The following is a 24,010-nucleotide window of genomic DNA, read 5'->3' on the forward strand; positions in this document are numbered from 1 at the left end:
GTGACATGCTGTGCACCTCTTGACTCCTTAATGCCTATGCGCAAGTCAGGAGTATGATGGAATATTTTCTACTTACTTGGATGAGTACACCTCCAGTAATATCCAGAAGTTTAACATCATTCAGGACAAAACAGCCAGCTGAATAACACACACCTAACATCTTCAGCATTCAGTCTCCCCATCACTGATGCACAATGGCAGTAGTGTGTACGATCTCCAAGTTGCATAACTCACTGAAATTCCTTTGACAGCACCTGCCATCTCTGCCACCCCGAAGAACAGGAGCAACAGAATCATGAGTACAGTATCACCAGCAAATTCCCATCCAAACTACATACTCGGAATATATCATTATTCCTTCACTATTGCAGGATCAAATTCCTGGAACTTTCTCCCCTACACCATTGTGAGTGTCCCTACCTGTCATGGACTGCACCAATTCAAGAAGGTAGTTCAGCACCAATTCCCAAGTGCAATGAGAGATGCCTCATATAGACAGTGACACACATCCTGTGAATAAATAGAAAAAGCACATGAAGACATGGCACAAGTATAATATAAACATGCTGCATGCACTTCTCCTTGAGCGTTGCAATTGGGGTTCTTCAAATTGGTGTAGGATATGCATAACCAAAAGCCTTCTATCTGTCATAGACTGCAGGATACTCACTTTGAAGTCAATCTTGTAAGCTGATTTAGATGGGCAAATTGATGCATAAGGTGTTCATAGGACTTCAACTGTTGGATGGAATAGATGGGAACAGGTGCTAAAGTGGGACCTTGTGGGGTGCAATTGTGCTGACTCTTTGTGTCCAATACAACAGTTATAATATTTCATAAAACAATATCGTTTGTTGTGATGTACCTGTCCTAAACACATGATAAGGTGCTACGTAAAATTACTTTATTCCCCTTTCCTTGCAATTCAATTGGTGATTTATTCAGACCTCATTCAAATATTTTATTTCATAAAATTTCCATTAGTCTTTCTGGTACATCAGTTGTAAAATTAATATCATTTTTCATCTGTTGCCTAAAGGTAAATGGAAGATTAATTGTACAATCAAAAGAGATTGAACAAAAATGGAATGATCTTGGTCTGCCACCGGACATTCTAAGACGCATAATGACTGTGGGTGGCTTTGGCGTGGAGATTGAATGGATGAAATTCTTTGCGTTGGGTTGCAGCATTCTTGATCCTGTAAGTATTCCTTACTTTATAATTTACTTTTAACTGTATGCTGCTAAATCCTAGATTATTGGCAATTGTTCACTAAGTTACATAAGAGCTATGTCGATTTATATAACTGGAATACAGGACACTTTGGGAAATGGAAATCCACCCACGATGTTAAAAAAATCACGTCTGGAGAAAAGATCTTGTCAAAGAAAACATTTCATATTAAGATTGGAGATAGAAGAAGTCTTCAAAGAGATTAATTGAATCCTAGATCATGTATCTTTGACAATTAAATACATTGGAATGTAAGAATTGGAAGAAATGATTTAATCCCTGAAACCAGTTCCGCCATTCAATGAGATCACTTCTGATCTGTGACCTAATTCCTGGGCTAAACTTTCAGGGTCCCTGACGTCAGGAATGGAGTTTAGGGGTGGCCACAAAAGTATCAGCACCAGCAGGTATTTCAGTTTCAGGAAGTCAATCCTGGTACTGACAATAATCATCACGGCAGAACAGATGCCCAACTCTTATCTTATTTCAGGCCAATTGAACATGTTACAAAATGTGTTTAGAGTGTGCAGGGACTGAAGTTCCAATTTTTAAAGTACTGATAAACTTACTGCACCATCAGAAAGTGACAATCTAAAGATGACAGGGAGCATGAGAACTCAGCACTAGAGCTTTGTAAAACATTGGTACCAATCCCCATCCCCTGGCATCATAGGGACAGTACAGCAAGGGACAAAGTTGTCAAGGATAGTCAGGCAGTCACCTATCCAGAATTATGGCTTCAGCTTCCAATGAGGGCCCAATCATCAGATTTTGGGACCCATGGTGAAAAGGGAAACACCCTTCACAGGAAAGGCAAAACGTCAGGCATCAAAAGACCATGAGAGAGGAAAGAAGAGCAGGAACACAACAGAGGACCAACTAACAATACAGGCTCCGCTCCTGAGGAAGCAACTACCCGGAGTTGACAGAGACACAATTTCTCAGAAGACTTTGACTCTCCGGGCAGATGTTCACAGGTATCTGTTTTCATGTCACCAACCTCACACCAGGCAGCAACTGACATCAGAACTTACCAGTGGCCATTAAATTCAATGTGGCTTTGAACTTTTATTTTACCTTCATGTAGGATCAGCTGTGGACCTTGGTGGTGTCTCACTTGGAATGGAAAATTACAGCATCTTGTTGGTCACTGATGTACTCTTTAATAGAGCTGATAGCACATCCATTTATCAACAGGCACACCCTCAATGGACAGTGGATATTGGGTTTCTCCTCAATTGCTGGATTCCCCGATGCAGTGCATCATTTATTTCATCCATGTGGCCACTAGGGATCTGAATGACTGCCCAGAGAAATTTATCCTAAAGAAGAGTTTCAATACCCTCAATGTCCAAGTGGTTTTGAATACAAGAGCCTTCCCAATGTATGTGTTTGCTTTGCTCACAGTTGCTATGATCCTTTCATCCTCTGCCATGTAATCTACTTCAAATCTTCACTCTATTCCCCAAGGTTCATGTAAGGATCCTAGGATATAAGAAAAATTCCTTGAAGAGATGGCCACTGACTGCTCTACAGGAGTACTGAACAAATGCAGTCACCAAACAACCACTAACACTTGCTTAGCAGAACAACCTTTGAAGAGTCAATAGGTTTCCAGAGATGTGCTTTGATTGTCTTCCAATATCCTCTGAAAAAGGTCTGCTCTGCTCTACATGATATGGAGAGAGGTGTTGAAAGATACAGCTCATAGGGGGAGGAACAAGAGCTGGAGATAAGAGAGGATGAAGAATTGGAGGCAGAATAAGATAACACGGAGTAGAGGAGTACCTGTGCTGCAGGGTGAAATGACCTTCTCCTGTAAACCTCTGGAAAGCTGTTCTCCCTCCTCTCCATCAGAATTCCATTCAAATTGTCATCACTGAAATAAGGGTTTACCCTTCCCTGAGTGTCAGGCATCTGGCTCCCAGGAACCATTCCCACTTTCCTCTAGGCAGATTTTGATATAGATCACAGATCTTTCAAATAGGCCAACAAACAGCATCAATGATGGCTACCTTTGGTGTCTAATGAGTCCCCCACTTCATCTGACCAGGCTCCATTCAAATTCCCATTGGCTGTAAATGATCAGGAAATACATATCAATTAAGGGCTTATCCTGTGAAAAACCGAACTTTAATCAATTTCCTACTGAAGGTGAGTTTCTGACACAAAAACAAACCTTTTTCCTGTTCCCACCTGTTTTTTTTTTGCGCAAAAATAATCAAATTCAAGTATCTACCTTTGTTGCATATTCCTTCATATCTCTAGATAACAAAAATCTGTCAATTCAGATTTAGAATTTACAATTGATCTGTTGTCATTAACAGAACACAGTTCCAATCTTTGACTGCTTTTCATGGGTCTCAGTATTTCCTAATTTCATTTCTGAATATAAAAATAGGAAAGGATTGATCTGTACAAAACAATAATCAGGCTGTAGCTGGATATTATGCCCAGTTTAAGACAGTCCATTCACTAAATAATATTGCAACTTGGAAAAATGCAATACAAATTTCTTAGGATTTAACCAGAAATGGAAATATATTCATGATGAGAAACTTGAGTGAAAGTCTATTCAGTGGTCACTTAATTGCTGACAAGTGGGAGTTATTCCATAGGTGGCAAATATGGAAATACATAGAAAAAGGAATTGTAAAGCCACAGTATTAGAGTTGATTTGTGTTGGAATGTAATGTAATCTGCCAGCAAATCACAAAAACTTCGCTTTTCATTCACAGAATATTACAAACGCCATGAAGTATGCCTTTGAAATTTTAAGCTCAAGTGAAGATGGTGGTCGAATCCCTTACACTACATTTAGATTCCTCTACAGTTACCTTGCCATGATAGATGGTGAAATTCATCGATCACAGATTGAGAAAATGCTGAACAACATTGAGCGGCAAGTGTAAGTACATTGTGCTTTGAATTACATAATTCAAAGTATTGAGTGAGATAGATGGCATACTCAGAAGGATTGCCCTTTTTCTTTGAACCTCTTCATTGAATCACTGGTGATAAATTCAGATATCAGGTGAGTTGTAGAAGGCAGTAAGAGGAATGATTCAAGTTTAGAAGATGTTTGATGTCAACAAAGTCATTCTTAGAACTACTTCTCTTTCAGATTAATTTAATTCATTCACCTCTTTTAAAAGTGGAAAGACAAATAGCATAAAGAAACATGTGGGGCTCTCCTGAAAAAAAAGGGCATGAGGATTTACAGTTGTGATATTCATACATAGATCGATATCATTTTTAATTAATGACCACTAGTTGCTGGAGACATAGCAGCAAAAAATGAAAAAAGCCTTTTGACCTTGGATATTACAGTTAGAATGATCAATTAGTCTTTAAAAGTCGGATCAAAACAAAATGATTCTTTTTAAAGGTTTGTGGGTTTCACCACATAACTGCTTTACAAATACACTGCATCAAGAATTATTTAAAATTCATGTATGTTGCCCTAGTAGACCCATTAAAAGGCCACTTAGTTGAGCCAGACAAGATTTTTCTTGCCACATGGTCAGAGTGAAGATTGCAATCAACCATTTATTTTGATGCACTTGGTTTAGAACCATTCCTTCCTGTCATTGTGTGCTATATAGAACCGTTGTGGTTAATTTAACATTATACATCTATATGCACATAAATGTACAACGATTATAACATTCTCCTTTTGGAAGTAGCAAATTACAGGAGTTTATGGGTGTGCCAGGCGCAAGCAGGTTGAACAGAGCACAATGTTAAATTGCACCTAATGCTGATTTAGCAAGTCAACTGCCAGTTTTGGCAGACAGATTCTGTTATGTCCACTATTAATCTGTGCTAGGTGAACCTGTGTAAAGGGGCTCTCACTTGCACTCTTTAGAGGGATCACTATTCAATTGAGGTGAGGTGTCTTTGATTTTTTTTGAGTGTTAGTGGGAATACTGTGTTGAGTGCTATTGGAGGGCGTTATAGAAGTTTCTAGTTTCATGGCTACGTAGTGCTGGATCCATTGAAGGAGTTTGATGGATTTTAAAGCAGGAAGTATGGTTTCACTGTCAGGAAGAGTATGCTTTTACCAGTAGGCATAATTGTTGCAGTCCCTCTTGTAGATGGTGTGTAGTGTGTAGAATAAGAAAGGTGTGTTCAGAGGAAGGAGTAGGAAGGGAGTTTTCAACTCCCAGTTCCAATAAAGAGAATATTTCTCCTACTTCCACATCAGGCAGTAGTAGAGTCTGAAGTGCCTATATTTTACCAAGGAAACAGTAATTAAACTGTGCGACCTTTTGCAACCAAACCTGAAGGTGTACCGCAGGGCAAGGAGAGTATGCCTGTTAGCACAAAAACAATTGTGTCTTATTTTTTATGCCTCAGGATCTTTCAAGGTTGATGTAGGTAAAATGTCTAAAATCTCACAGATTCCCATGCATTACTGCGTCAGGGAGATGAGACAGACCCTGCTCAGAAGGAGAGGAAACTCCATCACCTTAATTTCCTTTCACTAGAAGAAGACTGGCTGTTTCAAGTCTAGTGGAATCTGCATCAGTGCAGGATGCCACTAATTACCTGCACATGGCTCTGTGGGCTCAATGACCATATAGTTGGCATGCACCTCGCATAGAAGAGTCTATTTGTGAATGCCTACTATGTTTGTGAATGTCTGCTATCGTGGTAGCAATCAAGATGCTTTCACCTTTTTACTTGCTGCCTCTCTTGGTGACCAGCTCACCACTGTGCTCACTGCCCCCCTTGCTGCTTCATCCTTTCCCCTTACTACCCCATTCTTCATCTGGCCTGGCACCTAACTTGCGGAGTAGGGCAGAGAATGAGGTATAGGGTAAGATGGTAAGGGCTCTTACAGAGAGCTTCTCTAAGTCGCCAAGCTTTGCAACTTATTTCAGGAGAACCAAGCTATTATGTTAAAATAAATTTAAACTCAAAAGTATGAAGCCATTGCACAAACCTTGCAGCCTCATTGGCAGTGGCATCACTGACACAGTGGTTCATGGCCTGTGAGTGCCCGCTTACAGTTGCAATTGCAGTAGTAACAAGTACAATCTTTCCAATAATACATATATAACTGAACCATACACCTTTATATATTCTCCTAATCATTGTCTTGTGGGTACGTTTGCCTGTACGCTTGTTAACTCAGTTGGCTGAACAGCTGGTTTGCAATGCTGAAAAATGCCAACAGCAGAAACACAGATCTCTGCACCTCTTTGACAACTTGAATGTCTGTTTAAGCACTGGTGTCCACGACCATGTTAGCATTAGTTTTAGCCCATAAGTCACCAAGAGGGACTAGTATAATAACAACCATGGATCTCATGACTTCAGTCTGACCAATGAGATAGTGGTTAATTTCTACTTTTGCTGCAAGGGAAGCTGAGTCATTGGGCACCAGATGTAGGGACATACTAGGTCCAACTAATGATGTACACAAACAGTAGTAAATATGTGTTTCATACTATCAACTTTGTGGAAAATATCAATAAAATCAGACCATCCAAAATATTTGCAAAAATTCTAATTATCTGTCCTCAGAAAACTGATGACTATTTGTTACTGGCTAAGGTTGATAGGGCAAGTACTAATATACCACACCTGCAAATTCGAAAAAAAATGTATCCACAGGTATAGGAAGCCATGGTGAATGTACAACTTTCAACATACAACAGTTTGCTAATTCCATGGGCACGGTCAGTAGTATTGGAGTGTAAATATAATCAATCTGTCTGATGTCACAGATGTTCTACAACATAGGTACTGCTGGACCAACAACTGCAAGTCCAAAAGTGTGCCCTAACCTTGCATCATGATCCATGGCCTTAGTCAAACATCAGAGACACAACAGGATCAAAACAGACTAGTCAAGAAACACTTGCAGAACTAAACATGAATGAAGAATGGAATACTTCACTTTCTTCTAAATTAGTGGGGCTAAAATCTCAGCTGTGCTCTGTGGAGAGAAAAGTGAAAATCCAAGAGGAAAAGGCTGAACAACTAATTCAGAATTAATCCAAAAATGAGAATACTACCTCTGAGATGATGACATCTTTAGGGAATATCTCCAAACAGTTCAGCAAGATGATTGAAGAACTGGAAGAGATAAAGGAAGCAAAATGAACTACAGCCTCTGTGTCATCAATCCAATGAGATGTTTACTGTTTTACAGGGCGATCTGGAGCAAATCACACACAAAATAGGTCAGATTCAGCCAGACAAACTACAGAAGCTTTGGCTTGAGCTGAAACGCAATTCTGGAGAAAATATCAGATCTTCGAAAACAAGTCGTGATACGCACAGTCCACAACAAACAGCTTCAAATCATTTATGGGGCAGTCCTTTCAGAAATAGTTGCCTGTTATGCTGCTCTAGAACAAGAACTCAGGCAAGACATAGAGGAAATCAAACAACCACTGAAGCAGAAATGGGAAGAGGTCGGGACTTCAATGAAACAAAAACGAAAATAAACTTGGAGAGGCTGAACAGTTTTAGAGCAAGTTATGAAAAAGAACATATATTGGGCCAAGAGGATGCTAAAACATTGACAGAAGTGGAAGAATCCAGTGCAAATCCAGAAACTTCAAAATGAGCTGGAAGGTCTTAAGGAACAAAACTGTAAATGTCAAAAGGTTTGTGAAATAACTCCGCCAAGGCTGGAATCCCGTTACTAAGCCAGCCTTTATTTACATGTACATAGTACGTGACACTGACTCTGTTAAGTCAGAGCTGGCTCCGAGAGTGAGCAGAACCCCAACCCTCCTGTTTATATCTGTCAGCCAGGACTCCCTGATTGGACCAGGTTAACAGCCCCAATCAGGGCACTCATATTGTATGAGATCCACTTGGCTGACCTTGTTCCAATCACTACATTCATCTTCCCCTAAGTCCTGGGATGTAGGCCCATTCTTTTTCCTGAAGCTTCTCCTAGACAGTTTTGCGCCTGGTCCAGTTCCACTGACTTTGCCTCGTATACAGGCGGTGTGTAACATACTGTAGCCTACCTCTTGTCCCCAGAGCTCTTGTCCGAAATTCATCAAGGCTGCGATATCTGCCAGGGCCATCTTGTCCTTAGAGATTTCTTCGATGCTAGGTGGAGTGGTGAACCCATGAATTCTGAATGCCTTGCCAGATGTTCTGAGGGGCCGGGCATGTTTTGCTCCTGCCCCGTTTGCAAAGTTGCAGTTTTCACGTGGTCTACACACTTGTTCAGGTTTGCCTGTCCAACGCAAATTATGTACATCACAGGACATGACCTTGCACCAACTATGCCTCTTACCCATGCAGGACCATTCCCGTGATTTCAATACCTAACTTCATCCTCTGAAGTAAACTGCCTCTCTCACGTAGAGAAGTCTTGTGTCTGACATTGGAGTTCCTGATGCTATTTTCACTGTCCCCTACCCCAGGTTCGGGAAGATCAGTTTTAATCCGTGCAGAGTATTCTCCCCATTAGCAATTCTGCTGAATCTATCCTTGTAGTTGTACGAGGGATGGTCCTATAAACAAATAGGAACTGGGACAGTTTGGTATCAAATGACGCTGTAGGTTGCTTCTTTAAGCCTGCCTTCAAAGTTTGGACTGCTCTTTCTGCCAGGGCATTGGACGATGGATGGTATGGAGCTGTCTTTACATGTCGAATGCCATTCAACTTTAGGAAATACTCAAATTCCCTGCTGGTAAATGATGGCTTGTTATATGTGATCAACTCTGGGTGTCTGTGTATTGCAAAAATGCTCACAACTTTTCAATTGTCATCCCCATGTTTGATGAATGAACTCTGTGCATGTCCAACCACTTTGAAAAGGCGTCCACAAGGACTAAAAACACAGATCCCATGAAAGGACTTGGATAATCAATACGTAACCGAGTCTAAGATTGACCCAGCCTTTCCCACAAATGTGGGGCAGCTGCTAGCGGTCCTTGTTGGCACTCTGGGCACTGCCATAGAACAGACTGTTCTGGTATGTGGCACCACTGGTGGTGTATCCACCAGTTGGAGGTGGCTTAAGTCATCCGAATCTGCCACTTGGTCTCCTGGATGATGTTCCAACTTGTAATTGTACGTACTTGGAATAAGAGCTCACTGAATTTGGCCTGAAGCTATGGGCAGCACTGCCTTGTCCTCTTTAAGTTGACCTAGTAGAGCTTTGTGGTCCATTACTATTACAAATTTACATCTGTAAAGGTCTTGGTGGAATTTTCTCACACCAAATATGACCGGCAAATGTTCCTTCGCTGTCTAGGTGTATCTTCGTTCAGCATCAGCCAAGGTACCGAAAGCATATGCTATCAGGCATTCCTGTCTGCTGAGCCACAAGTGAGCCAATACTGTAGGGGAAATCGTCACATGTCAGGACCACATCTCGCTTGGGACCATAGCATGCCAATACCTTAGTTGATGATTGCTGCTTCTTCACTTCCGTAAAGGCGACATCTTGGCTTTGAGAACATTTCCAAGGCTGACCTTTTTTCATTAGCAGATGTAAGGGTACCAGGATAGAGGCTAGGTTACATGTAAATTTTCCATAATAATTCACCAAGCCAAGGAAACACTTGAGGTCCAGTTCAAACATGGGAGTCGGGGCACCTGTGGTCACTCTCACCTTATTTTCCAATGGGTGTAACCCAGTCTTGTCAACTCTGTAGCCCAAGTAAGTCACTTGGAGTGCCTTGAACAGACATTTTTCCCTTCTAAGGTGTACACCCACTTTGGAGAAACTTTTAAGGACTATGTCCAAGTTCGCTAAATGATTTTTACTGGTATTACTGGTTATTAGCATGTCATCCAGATAAATGGTGATCTGGTGTAGACCTTGCAAAACGTTCTCCATCATCTGCTGGAAAATGGCACAGGCTGATGATACCCCAAAAGGCAGTCTCATACATTGGTACAAACCCTTATGGGTATTAATTGTAGCATACTTCTAGGTATCCTCATATAATTGCAATTGCAGGTATGCATGGCTCATGTCCAGCTTTGTGAAGGACAGCACCCCACCACACCAGTTTTGTTTATAAGTCCACTTTATGAGGGATTACGTATTTATCCAGCTGCAAAAAGTGGTTTACCATTTGTTTGAAATCCCCAGAAAGGCAAACTAATGCGTCGAGCTTCCAAAGCAGTACGACAAATGCTGCCCATTCTGCAAACTGGAGTGGTTTGATGATTCCTTCTCTTTCCTTCTGATTTCTGCAGCTACTTTTGCATGTAAGGCAAATAGCACTGGGCATGCCTTTCAGAGTCATAGAATTGCTTCTTGGTCAATATTTAAGGTGACCTTCCCTCCTTTGATCATCACTTAAGCCTTCCTGAAAAGCATCCAAGTATTTAATTAGGACTTCATTCAGACAGACATTTTCTAATAGAAAAATGTTGAGTCAATCTAGGTGAATCTTTCTCAACCAATTTCACCCCATCTAATTTGGGCCTGAGTCTTTTACTACAATCAGTGATAACTGAACCAGCTGCTTCTCATAAGAAACTCAAACTGAAGTTGTACACTTAAATCTGTAGGAGTTCCTGGTATAGGTTCTCAGCCTGGCCAAGGTCTTATGCAAACTTAAGGTTTGGAGTCCAGAGCGAATTTTGGTAAAGAATGTTTCTGCAATCACTGATACAGCCGTGCTGGTATTGACCTGGGTGAAAATTTAATCAGACTTTTATTTTGATTGGTTCTGATTTGGAGGTTGCTAAGCAATATAACTGTTTCAAACCAGCTGTAGATGGACCTTCTAAGCTTTGCACTCTCCTGGATACTGGCCTATGAGTTCTCTTACTCAATTCAAGTCTAGTGGGGCTCAGTCCTGACAAAGGGTTCTGGCACAAAACATTGACTTTCCTGCACCTCGGATGCTGTCTGACCTGCTGTGTTTTTCCAGCTTCACATCTATTTACTGGGACTTTTTTGCTGTCTTGAGTCCGCATACCAGTAGCATCTACAATGGCCTGCTAGCCCAGGTCCTCGAGAAAATTTTAACTGTTTGGCCGAGGCTTGGCTTTGTTTTGGCTTTTACTGTGGACTGACCTAGAGTCCCTCTGTTCAGGATATGTCCTGAGTAAGGCTATGCAATTGTTGGCTCCCAAGCTCAATCAGCCTGACAAGGGTGTCCTCTTCTGTCGAAATACTCTGTAACTCATTAGCTCCGCTGGCTGCATTTTCTAATGACAAAGCCAGTTTAAGTGTCTGTTTCAAGTCCAGTTGGGCTTCAGCTAGTTGGCAATTTGCATGGCCACATCATTAATCCCACATACTAATCAGTCTCTCAGCATCTCACTTAGGATTAAAACAAAATCACATGCCTCTGCCAGTCATCTTAACCTAGTCAAAAATTCCGATACAGATTCCCCTTGTTCACAAACTGCCGAGTAAAACCAATAGCGTTTCAGAATTAGAGGAGGCTTGGGGGTCATAACATTCCCTCGCTAAATCCATCAATTTTAGTATCTGGTGCCTCAGAAAGTTAGGCTTCTAATTACCAAAAAAGCTGTAGATCCACAAACTGTCAGGAAAATAATTCATTGTTTTTTGTCTGCTCCATTGTCATTTGCCCGGAAAAGCTAATGCGTTCTTTCCACATACTGGGCCCAGTCTTCAATGACAAGATTGAAAAAGTCAACGGTATGACACCTGAAATGCTTACCCCAACTCAAAGACTACTGTTGCAAGAAATCTCTTTTGGGGTGTGGTTTTCTCTTGTCACCACTTAAATAATTTCACGAAAACTGATATCCCGTCAACATGTGCACAGTATTTGATGCTGACCCTGCTACTGAGAACCAGCTTGTAGAATGACCAGAACCCCTGACACTCCTGTTTATATCTGTCAGCCAGGACTGCCTGATTGTACCAGGTTAACAACCCCAACCAAGGAACTCCTATTCTGCGAGGTCTACCTGGCTGACCTCATTCCAATCACTACAGCTTGAACCAGTCAAAACAGCTTGAGGAAGAGATCACGTCAGTGGCTAATCTGGAAGAAAACTTGGCTGAAGTGATGCAAATTAAGCAATTTGTAATCTATGAAAGAAAAACATGACAACACCAACATGGATGACGACTAATACCAATGATGACTGTGGCATTGAGGACACCTCCAGACAAAGTCACAAGACATGGATATAAAAGCAAATTACCTATATGTTATAGAGATGCATTGGCTCGCTTGTTATTGTAAATACTTAAACCTTCTTTTAGAAAGTTGGTGGGTGTTGGATGTAGAATTACCTTTAAGAAAAATTATCTTGATGAGCAATTGATTCTTCAATCATTATCATTAACCTGACAGTATGTGGAAGCAGTGGTGAGCCCCTTCTGAATGTCCAACCAGTTAGCAGTATGTTTCACACTGAGCACAATACAATCTTAGATGAAGCAGGCAGCATGTAGTTTCCATGTTACTTCCCTCTACAGGACTAGGCTTGAGGGCACATTGTGTTCTCCACATCCATTATCAGACCGAATCAAAGTTTTCCCCTTCTATACCTAAATGGATTATTTGGCTGACCATTCATAACTGGAACTTTATAATATTTATAATCATGTTTAAATTGCAAGTTCAGCCATAAATTTTATCTCTATCTAAAGGAAAGCTGGAACAAGCATAAAAAAATTTATGAACTATTAACTGCCAAGCTGTTTTCACCTTTATTGTATCTTTTTCTTGTGACCTACAGTGCTGAAAATGATGGACTTGTCAGAGTGAGCGATTTCACCAACTGCTGACTGCACAAGTAATATATCATCCAGCAACTTCAGAAACCTGAAGGTTATGTAATAGATGAAATTAATTTCATCTTTAGAAACTTCACCTCTTGGTAATGGAGTTACTGTGTCAGTAGTGCTGCATAAGTTGCATAGATCAATAAACCTCTTAATCTAGTGGGGTCATGTATTTTCTGAGGTCTGTGTTTAATGTATCAATAACAGACATGTTCTATTAGCTTTTAACATCCATAAGGAAACTCATTGATTTGTTCAAACAATTTTGCTTTCTTATTACCTGTCAACATATCTATTCAAAATAATAACCAGCACTGCACCAGCAGAAAAATCTATCAAGTTCAATATTAATGTTTTATTATATTCATTTTAAACAACAAATATAAAAAGTGACATGTTATATTACATTTGTGGTTGATAACAGTTTTATGTAATGTACTATGTTGCAAGTATTACAAAAGTGTAAATTCAAAACTCCAAATGCAATAGTTCTTATTTATTTACTGCTGAGAATCTCCAAGTGGTCAATCACCCATAATGCGTCAAATATGCTTTGCAACTCATTCTGCAACTTACGTTCCAAAGAACACTTTCCATAATTTTATTCATTTATCCTACGGATAAAAAAGACCAATTTAGAAAAAGATTGAATATATTTCCAAGATTTGAGAAGGTTCAATGCAAAGGAATGTTGCAACTGAGTAGCGTGCCAGATATCACACTTGAAGCATAATTAGATGAAAAACAAATAGATGGAAAACATTGTCTAAGACATTATTTTTCTTCAGAGAGAAGGTGTCGCCTGATTTAAGCATTGCAAATTTCCTCTAAAAAAATGGGGAAAAAAATTCCAAAGCCTATTCAACAATTCTTTAAATTGTTGCCTAAAATGACACTGCTTCTCCAAAGTTGGCCACTTCGAAATGCAAACATGGTGAAGGCAACTTCACAACAGGCAGAAACATCTCTAGGACACATAAAATATTGTGATGATGATCAGGAAATCCACCAAATCTTCCAGAATCTAATTCTTAACTTCTCTTCCCAACTCTAATGAGGACCAAGCTAATATTTAGATGAACGTCATGTTCATGAAATTATTCGTTTACAGCTTGTATTGCACTGCACATTTGTGGAATCAGAGTTTTCTCTGCAAAATCATTTGTTTCATGAATCCTTTAAAACAAGGAATTCCTTCACACATTCGAGAAGGCAAGTGGAATATCTGGCAAGTGGAATGTTTGAAAGAGGTGAGTTATTCATGACAGAATACCCAGCCCTTGATCTGTTATCGTAGCTAGTATATTTATGAGACCGGTTCAGTCAAGTTTATGAAAAATGGTAACACATCAGATGTTGATAGTGTAGGCTTTAATGATGGTAATACCATTAAAAATTAAGAGGAAGTGATTACATTTTTTCTTATGGGAGATGTTCATTATCTTGTGTATCCTGGATGTTACTTTGCTACATATCAAACAAAGCTTAACATTTTTTCTTATGGGAGATGTTCATTATCTTGTGTATCCTGGATGTTACTTTGCTACATATCAAACAAAGCTTAACTGTAAGCAAGGACTGTTTTGTTATCTGTGGAACTAGAAAAGGCATTTATCAATCAACACCCACATTCCTGATCTTATGATGGAGGGGTGATTATTGAGAAAGTAGCTGAAAATAGTTAGGTCTATGACTGCCTCTAGGTACTCGCGAATTGTTGAATTGTCCACTACCATTAAATCTGCAAATGAAGGGTTTGCAGGACATTGGTCTGATCCATTGATTGTGGAATAACTGTCTGTAGAATTCTGCTTCACTTATGGCATGCTTATAATTCTGTATTGTAGTCACACCAGGCAAGCACCTCAATTTTAGGCATGCTTGGTTTGTTTTCTGGGAAGCTCTCCTACATTTAAACCAGGGTTGATTCTGTTACGAAGCAGAAGTTGATACCTCTCTGATAATTAAAAATGAAACCCCAGAGAAGTTTGCTTCACCTCATAATCTGTTAAAGGAAACGTGAAAATGGGTATAACCTGCCTCTCACCTCCCAACCTGTTATAAAGGAGAGGTGAAATAAAATGAACTCCTGACAGTCAATCTACAATCAACAAGTAACAATTTGTTTATCTAACTCTAACAGTTAACAAATTAACAGAACTACTAACAAACCGAACAATTCACCCTTAACTACTAACTATGCCCCAATAAAACAAAATTCTAATGGTATGTTGTTCCAATAGATATGAAACCGAGTTGTGTAAACCAAATTAATTTTTTAAAAATTAAAACTTAATCTCTCAAAATTGTAGTCAGGACAAATCTTCCGGAATGTTCTTTATGTTCTCTGCTGTCCCTCAGTCAGGAACACCTTCCTCCATTGAATTCTTGTGTCAGGAATATTAGCTAAGAGTGCCATAGTACCTTTATTTAGATGGTGCTTACTCTGAGAGCTTAGAAATTTCTGTGAGAGCCAGTGAGTTTCTCTACAGATGGCAGTTCATTCTCACCAATTTTCAAATTCCCTCTTCTTTTGTACTATCAATTTATTATAATAGGATTGGTCCTAGGTCGTCAAAATCATCAGATTTAAATTTAAATGGTATAAATTAATAGGTTTATATTCAAACTGGTTGCCTTCACAACAAAACAAACCAAGACTACTGCCTGCGATTCTAACTATCAGCCTTTTGATACAATGTTTCAATTTGAGAGCTCTCTGTGCATCTGCTGTTGCCTGCAGACATTTTTAAAATCTCGAAACCTAGACAAAATGCATCATCTTTTAAAGGGACTGCACATTCTGCACCCCTCCCCCCATCATTTTACAAACATCAAATCCTAACGCCTTGTCTTCTAATTCACAAGTACTAAACCAACTTCGCAACAATTCCCAGATTAAATTTTAATGTTAGAGTAAGAATATACCAGACTATGCATAGATTACAGTTTGTGGTGGAATGCATTTCTGCTTCTGTTATTGGATGTTCAATTTTGAGCTGCTTCATCAGTTCTGAATCTATCCCATTTAACACGGTGGCATTGTCATATAATATAATGAAGTGTTCTCAGTGTAAAGACATGACTTTGTCTCCACAAAGTCTCAACTACTCAGTCTCTATGGCATGTTCACCATCTACAAGGTACTATTCAGAAGGAAGAAGACAGCTCCAATTACACTCAAGCTGGACAACACTGAGGACAAAGCATTTAACTTAATTGGCAGCTGATCCATAAACTCTCCATTGGCGCACAATGCCAACTGTATGTATTTATCTAAAACTCATCAAGACTCCTTCAATAGCAGCTCTACTGCCAAGCATGACAAGAGCAGTTGAGGTAGGGAAATACCACCACCTTAAAGCTGGCTCCAAGTCATCTGGTCTCCTGTCTGGAATTATATTGCTGTTCCTTTACTGTCACTAAGTCAAAAACCTAAGGCTTCCTATCTAATAGTACTGTGGTGTACCTATACCAGATAGACTGTGCTGTTTAAGAATAAAACTCACCATCATCTTTTTAAGGGAAATTGGGAATGGCCAATAAAAGCTGGCCTTGCCAGAAACGCTCACATCTCAAGTACTATCTCACCAACAGCAACTTATATTTAAATAGTGCCTTTAAAATAATAAATCATCCCAAGGTGCTTCATAGGGACATTGTGAGAAGGCATGAGCAACTATTAGACACAGTCACCTCAGGTAGAACTGGTAAAATTGGGGTGCACTGGTGATGGCTGAGGATTTGTGGAAATCACAAAGTTAGGTAGAGGAGAGCCCAAGGAGGCATTTGAAAATAAGGATGAGAATTGTAAAATCAAGAAATTGCTTGACTAATTGCCAACATAGGTCAGCGAGCACAACACAGGTAAGGAATGTGGACTTGGTGCCTGTTAAAATATGAGCAGCAGTGTTTTGGATGACATCAGGTTTAGGAGGGTAGATTATTTGACACCAAGTAGGTGCACATTAGAATAGTGTTAAGTGTAATTTTCACATACATAATGTAAAAGGTTGACTTCAGTTTTTCAGAAAAGGTCAAAAATTTCAAAGTATAATCTTGGAGACATTATTGATTCAGTTTCATTGTAAATGTAAGAAAAGTAATGAAAACTAAGTGATAAATTTTAAAAATATTTACACATGAAAATAAGAAAACAGGTGAAATGTATATAAAATTTGTAATGTTATAAAATAAATAAGTGCTAGATATGAAATATAAATTCTTTAGTGTTGTGTTTTCACTTTATTCTATTACAGTGATCTTTCTTGGATCTCACCTGGCAGTAAATCAAGCATGCATGTCAACTCCACAAAGCATTACCCATGCAACTGCTGACCCCATTGTTGTATAAGACATCCAGCACCTGAAAGGGTTAACTCATATCATAAGATAAACTTTATCCTTCAGAATGTTAAGAAATGCTCTCGGGAGTAGCAACCATTTTGGTTGTTATTTTTCTAGTACTAATTTCCATGTAGCTAAATGTGTATTCATCATAGAATCCCTACAGTGTGGAAACAGGACCTTCAGCCCAACATGTCCACACCAACCCTCAGAGCATCCCACCCAGACCCATCCCTCTAATCTACACATTCCTGAACATACTGGCAATTTAACATGGCCAATCCATCTAGCTTGCACATCTTTGGACTGTGGGAGGAAACCGGAGCACCCGGAGGAAACCCACACAGACACAGGGAGAATGTGCAATCTCCACACAGATAGTCACCCGAGGGTGGAATCAAACCCAGGTCCCTGGTGCTGTGAGACAGCAGTGCTAACCACTGAGCCACCATGCCACATATCTTAAGCCCAACCTGAGATCTCACATGAGACTATCATGCAACTCAGTACTTAATTGCTAATTGCATTATATTTATGTAGGAAACCTATTCTGTTCAACAAGACTAAGTCTCACTTCTGCCAAAGAATTTATGTGAACATCCTTCCCCACTTAATATCAGTAACTTAGACTACTTACAATAAGGTGAACTAGTGGCAATGAATCTAACCAAGGCATTTCAAATGTGTCTGGTGGATACAACAGACCCGTGAATATAACACCAATGAATTTTGGCACAAAAATTTCATCTTAAAAATTCAAACACTCCACGACTCTATAAGGTAACCTTTTTTTGGATGATTAGCTGGAAATGGGAGGTTTTGAAGGGAAGGATGAATAAAGTTGTTTACAGATTAAGTAAGATTTATAAAGTTGAGGGTAAATCTTATTATAAATATCTGAAAAATCGAAGTCAGGCACAAATATTTTACCATGGAATTGCATTCAATTCATTTTTGGGCTGAGCAGGAAGCAACAACAGAATTTTGCCTCAGATTATACCAAGATTGATTATTCTGGGTGTTGAATTTTTTGAATTTTTGCAATAGATTTATCCCATGCGTGAGTGTCCACTCCACTTAATTATCTTTACTTGTCCAGTCTTTGCTTAAGTGTTGTGAAACTCCACTACAATGTAAATAACCCTTTCTAGCACCATTCAGTTTATTGGAATATATCATGTGCTGTTGCATGACCCCATCTTCATAGATGCATGAATATATCAAGTTGAGTCTGAGACTACAAATCAATAGACACATTTATTTGGCATTAAAGAATACATGAACAGTTCTCAATTCAAACAGTGTATTTCCAATAATTAAAAGCCATCCTTCTCAAAATATCAAAATAACAAGCACTTTGATTGTACTATTTCTTAATGTACACTATCATTTGACAAATGCTAGCAGGGAACCAGATCCAAGTTCATCTGTCTGTTGGCCTCAGACTCCCCGGCTGGTGAGCTGGCATAAAATGATACATAGACATATACAAAATCCCTTGAAGATTACAAAAACAAACAGCATTAGAAAATCGTATTTCTTATTTTTCCCTAGGGTAATAACTTTTCATAGATTGTCTGTTATAAAGGATGAATGTGCCAATTCACTTTGTTTTGCTGGTAAGATCACTACTTGACAGATTGACACTCATAACCACATCAAACAGCCATTAAGTTTCTAAACAAATTTCTGTTTGAAAGGAATTGGACCTTAAATATATATTAATATTTTTGGCTCAAAGCCATATGTAATATTCCAAAGCTTGCAGAAAATGACACTAAACATTTGTTCTGTGACCATCAAGAAAGAATACAAAATGTTCAAGAAATAAATTGCTAAGTTTGTCACAATTATGTTACTTTCCTCGTGTAGAGGCAACTGACTCATGCCAGATGTGACTTATTTTATTGATTTTAAAAATAGGTTGCAGTTATTCACTCTTCAGTAGTGTCTGCTCAGAACAAGCACTTCTATAATGTGATGTGAATAGATTTGTTGCACCTTTTAGTCATCATGTGATGTGAATAGATTTGTTTATGTTTTAGACTAAAGCCTGGACTCATTGATCAGTAAAGATTCACGGTGCTTTATAATGCATCCATTAACATTATCCTGAATTGCAGATAATGATAGATTTTCAAGATTTGAAAAATTAATTGGTCATACTAAACCATCATCTAAATTTGAGTTTTATTGTACACTTTGTGAAGTATCAAAATTTGTTTCACCTCAGTAATTTGCACTGCTGATCTTTGGTTACTCACCAGTCTTTGCTGCTGCGTTAAACTCACATTAGAATGTGTGGAATGTGCAAGGTCATCAAAATGACTCGAAGTATTTATAATGGACTACAATATTGCATTATCATTTGTAGGTGATGTTGAAATGACCTAGATTTGTGTGTCTGAAGGCTTTTACTGCTTTTTAGTGGAATTAGTTAATAACTTGTTATGCAGTACTTGCAAAAAGGTTTCTGATGTACAATGTAAAGCAGTTTCTTTCACAGTATTTAATTGGGGGAATTTAGTTATGCCCTGGCCATTGAATTCTTAAATAAATATGGAAATTATTTTAATTCAAATCTATATCATTATATTGAATTCAACAAGTTAATCATTGAATCACAGGACAGAATGGCATACGGGAAGGTGGGTTCTTTGGATCTGTGCCAGCTTTTGAAGAGCAATCCAATGAGTAGCACTGTGCATCTCTTTTGCTTATCTCTGCAATGCTTTTCCTCTTAAAGTGCTTATTCATTTATCTTTTAAAGGCTATTATTAAATCTATTTCCCCCACAGTAACAGCCTATGCATCTCAATCCTAACCATTCACGGTGTCAAAAAGATTTTCCTCATACATTAGCTGTGATTCATTTGTCAAAACCCTTAAATCATTTTCCTCTGGTCAACAAACCTTCAGCCATTTGAAACAATTTCTCTTTATTGGCTTGACTTAACCCATTTATGATTTTAAACTTCCCTTTACCGAAATCTGAATAGTGTCAGCATGGAAGCAATCCTTTGGCTCAACTCATCTATGTCGACCTGGTTTTCTAAATTGAGTATTTGGTTGTGTTTGGCCATATCCCACTATAACTTTCCTATCCATGTACTTGTCCAAGTATCTTTTAAATGTTGAAATTGTATTCGCCTCTACCACTTCCTCTGGCAGCTCATTTCATATACACACCACCCTCTGTGTGAAAAAGTTGCCCCTCGTCCCTTTTAAAGCTTTCCCCTCTCCTGTTACAGAGGGGGAAATCGCTGAACCCCTCTGATAATTAAACCAAAACACAAACCCCAATCTGTTATGATGGGAGTAGAGGTTCCCTTCTAATATTTATCCCTCAGTACCCCAGAGAAGCTCACCTTTCCCCTTGTAATCTTTTAGAAGAGTGATTAAAAGAAATAATATCCCTAATCCACTTTATAAATAACAAGAAACGATTTATTTATTTAACCCTAACAATGAACACCTTAACAGAATTACTAACAAACTGAACAATTCCATCCTAGACCACTAACTACTTCCTAACTGGTCTCAATTCTACGGAATACTGTTCAAATAGCCACAAGCTCCACTTATATAAATCCAAGTAATAAAACAACAATAAATTAAAACTTAATCTCTCCAAGTTCACACAGACTGTCTTGTAGAACACTCTGCTTTCTCCAGCCTTTCTTCAGTCGATCTCACGTCGCAAATGTCTTTCTACCGCTGATTCTGCTGTCAAGGATGTTTTTCACTGTAATTGCTAGAAATGCCTTGGTACCGTTTTAATTAGATGGTTCTTTCTCTGACAGCAAAAAAGGTGGTCTCTTGGCAGTTGGCAGTTGGTCTCCCCGATCTTCAAAAATCCTTATGTATGCCCTATGACACATCAAATTCTTATAATATGATTGGTTTCAATTTGTTAATACCATCAGATTTAAGTTTAATAGATTTTTAGTATCTAAGGGCTTGGTTTAAATTGATTGGCTAAATTTGAAAAGACTTGTCTTGGCAAAAATGCTGCTTGTCTGTTTGATACAAAATGTTTCCATTTGGGCACTGTGTGTACACCTGCACTTTAAACTGCTGTTCAGACATCCGTTTTAACTCTAAGCATTGAAAAAAACACTATCTTTTAAAGGGATGATGCACTGCTTTTCCCCATTTTATTTTTACAGACATATTCCAGCTTCCTGCTGTCCAATTCATGACTATTCTACACAACTTCGCAACACTCCCCTTATATCTTTGTCATCTAGTTTTGGACTCCCCTATCCTGCTGTTCACTTTATCTATGTCATTCATGATTTTCTAAACCTCTATAAGGTTACCTCTCAGCCTCCTATGCTCCAAGGAAAAACGTCCCAACCTATCCAGCTTCTCTTTATAATTCAAACTCTCCAGTCTCAGCAACATCCTTATAAATCTTTTTTGCACCCTTTCCAATTTAATAGCATCCTTCCTATTGCAGGGTGACCAGAATTGTAATTCCAAATGTGGCCTGACCGATGCCTTGTACAGCCGCAACAGGTGATCAATGGTCTGACCAATAAAGGCAAGCATGCCAAATGCCTTCTTCATCATCCTGTCTACATGTGATGCCACTTTCAAGGAACTATATATCTCCCCTACTAGGTCTCTCTCTTCAACAGCACTCCCCAGAGCACTACCATTAACTATGTAAGTCCTGCTCTGGTGTATCTTACAGAATGCAACACCCCTCAGTTATCTAAATTTAACTCCATCTGCCATTCCTTGGCCTACTGGCCCAGTTGATTCAGATCCCATTGCAATCTTAGATATCCTTTTTCACCGTCCACTATACCTCCAATTTTGGGGTCATCTGCAAATTTACTAATTATGCGTCCTATATTGTCATCATGTAATCTCCTAAATTCTACTCTCTTCTTAACACAAAGGCTAACAACAAAGCTTACTGTCATGTAATGTTAATTTAACAATATTAGAAACTAAGTATGATATGCATTTTGTGTAGAACTTTTTTCCTTAATTCTGCTTTTGTAATTAATCTGGCTCAATGTGATTACACAGCAGAAAAACAATATATTTAAGCCAGTTTTGCTTATATCCCAAGTGCTTTACAGAGACTTCCAGGGCCAGGTTTTCATCTCCCAACAGAGGTAAAAATTAGGTTGTGAAATATGAAACTTATCTTTTGCTGGAGGAACAATTTTTCTCAGCCTTCCCAACCTCATATCTGTTTTGTGTGGCCTTTTCGTAGTTGGGTGCTAAACATGGTGCACCTCTTTCAAGATTGGGGTCTCTACTGTGAAAACGAGAGGATAATTGTGTTTGCACCCATACATAACTTTTGTATGGTGGTGTGGATTTTAAAAGCCCTGAGGGAATTTGTGGCCACTGGGAAAAGGAAACATTCTGATGTATGAATGTAAAATGTTTAGAAACCTTCACACATCACCATTATATGCTATATGATAATGCTGATGTCTTTTTAATGCAGTGACTTATCAAAGGTGCCTGTTCCTGCAAAAGTGAGTTGATTCTTACTTTGGCCACCATTGTGCTTTCTTATTGGATAACAGTATTTTTTCCACAGTGGGAAGTGCGATCATATAGGAGATATGTGGAACCAAAATGCTATGTCAACCTCTGCAGTCATGCTTTGTGCTGCAATTTGATGGTTTTGGCAGTTTTTTTTTAAATAAAGGCTTTTGAAAATTCAAAAAATCTCTGGAATCTCTCTTCTCCATTAATAGACAGGTAGTTTGTTTTGAAATAGAAATGGGATACCACTGTCTTTTACTAGCTGAAGTAAATGTAGCTGGAGGCTGTTATTATAACAGCTGCAGCTATTATGAATGCTAAACAACATTGCATGGCTTTTGAGGACTATGTATAGTGGGGGAGAGTTTAGCTCAGTTGGTTTCTAAAACAGTGTGATGCCAACAATGTGGATTCAATCCCCACACCTGCTGAAGTTACCATGAAGGACTCTCCTTCTCAACCTCTTCTCATTGCCTGAGGTGTGCTGGCCCTCAGGTTAAATCACCACCAGTGATCTCTCTCTCATGAGAGAGCAGCCCTATGCCTTGGTAAGACTGTGGCGACTGGACTTGATAGTACATACCAGGGTGCATGGCTACAGAGGATACCAGGGGCCACAAAGATGCCATGATGTAGCATGGAGGATCTGAGAATGAATGCAATGGCATGGATATTAGTTAGCAATAAGGGGTCATAGAGATGATATAGGTGATATGAAGTGACATAGATCTGGCATGGCTCACTTAAAGTAATATGGGTGACCTGTGGGAGGATGGGGTGCCATTTGGGTTAGGCAGGGGGATGTTTAGGAAGCTACTAAACAATGTTGGCAGCTGTGTTTCTGCATTGGGAAATCAAGGTAGACCTTCTAATTGGCTGGCCTCTGAACCCACATTTCTCATAAATGCCATTGAATCACAGATTTGTTACGGTGCAGAAAGAGATTGTTTGGCCCAACTATCTGAAACAGTTGGTAAATGAGCATTATAATGCAATTTTCCTGCCTTTTCCCCATAATTCTGAATATTGTTTTCATTTAAATAGTTATCTAATGCCCCCTTTAATGCCTCAGATTAACCTGCCCCCACCATACTTCCAAGTAGTGTAAAAAAGTTTTTCTCCAGTTACATGTGCTTCTTTTGCAAATTACTTTATATCTGTGCTATCTCATTCTCTATCCTTTCATGGCAGGGAATGG

General features: G+C 39.0%; 1 protein-coding gene across 1 annotated transcript in view; it reads left to right on the plus strand.

Annotated features, from left to right (window-relative positions):
• The window catches only part of LOC109938955 (ropporin-1-like), a 44,187-nt gene extending 31,211 nt beyond the window's left edge, over nt 1-12,976 (plus strand). The window contains exons 4-6 of the mRNA XM_048599524.1: nt 1,040-1,201; nt 3,973-4,142; nt 12,903-12,976. Of these exons, the coding sequence (XP_048455481.1) occupies nt 1,040-1,201; nt 3,973-4,142; nt 12,903-12,951 (381 nt within the window). The 3' untranslated portion in view covers nt 12,952-12,976. The remainder of the gene's footprint in view (nt 1-1,039; nt 1,202-3,972; nt 4,143-12,902) is intronic.
• Nucleotides 12,977-24,010: the final 11,034 nt, after the last annotated feature.

The sequence above is a fragment of the Rhincodon typus genome, chromosome 7 (assembly GCF_021869965.1).
Source record: "Rhincodon typus isolate 14 chromosome 7, sRhiTyp1.1, whole genome shotgun sequence".
Lineage (NCBI taxonomy): Eukaryota > Metazoa > Chordata > Chondrichthyes > Orectolobiformes > Rhincodontidae > Rhincodon > Rhincodon typus.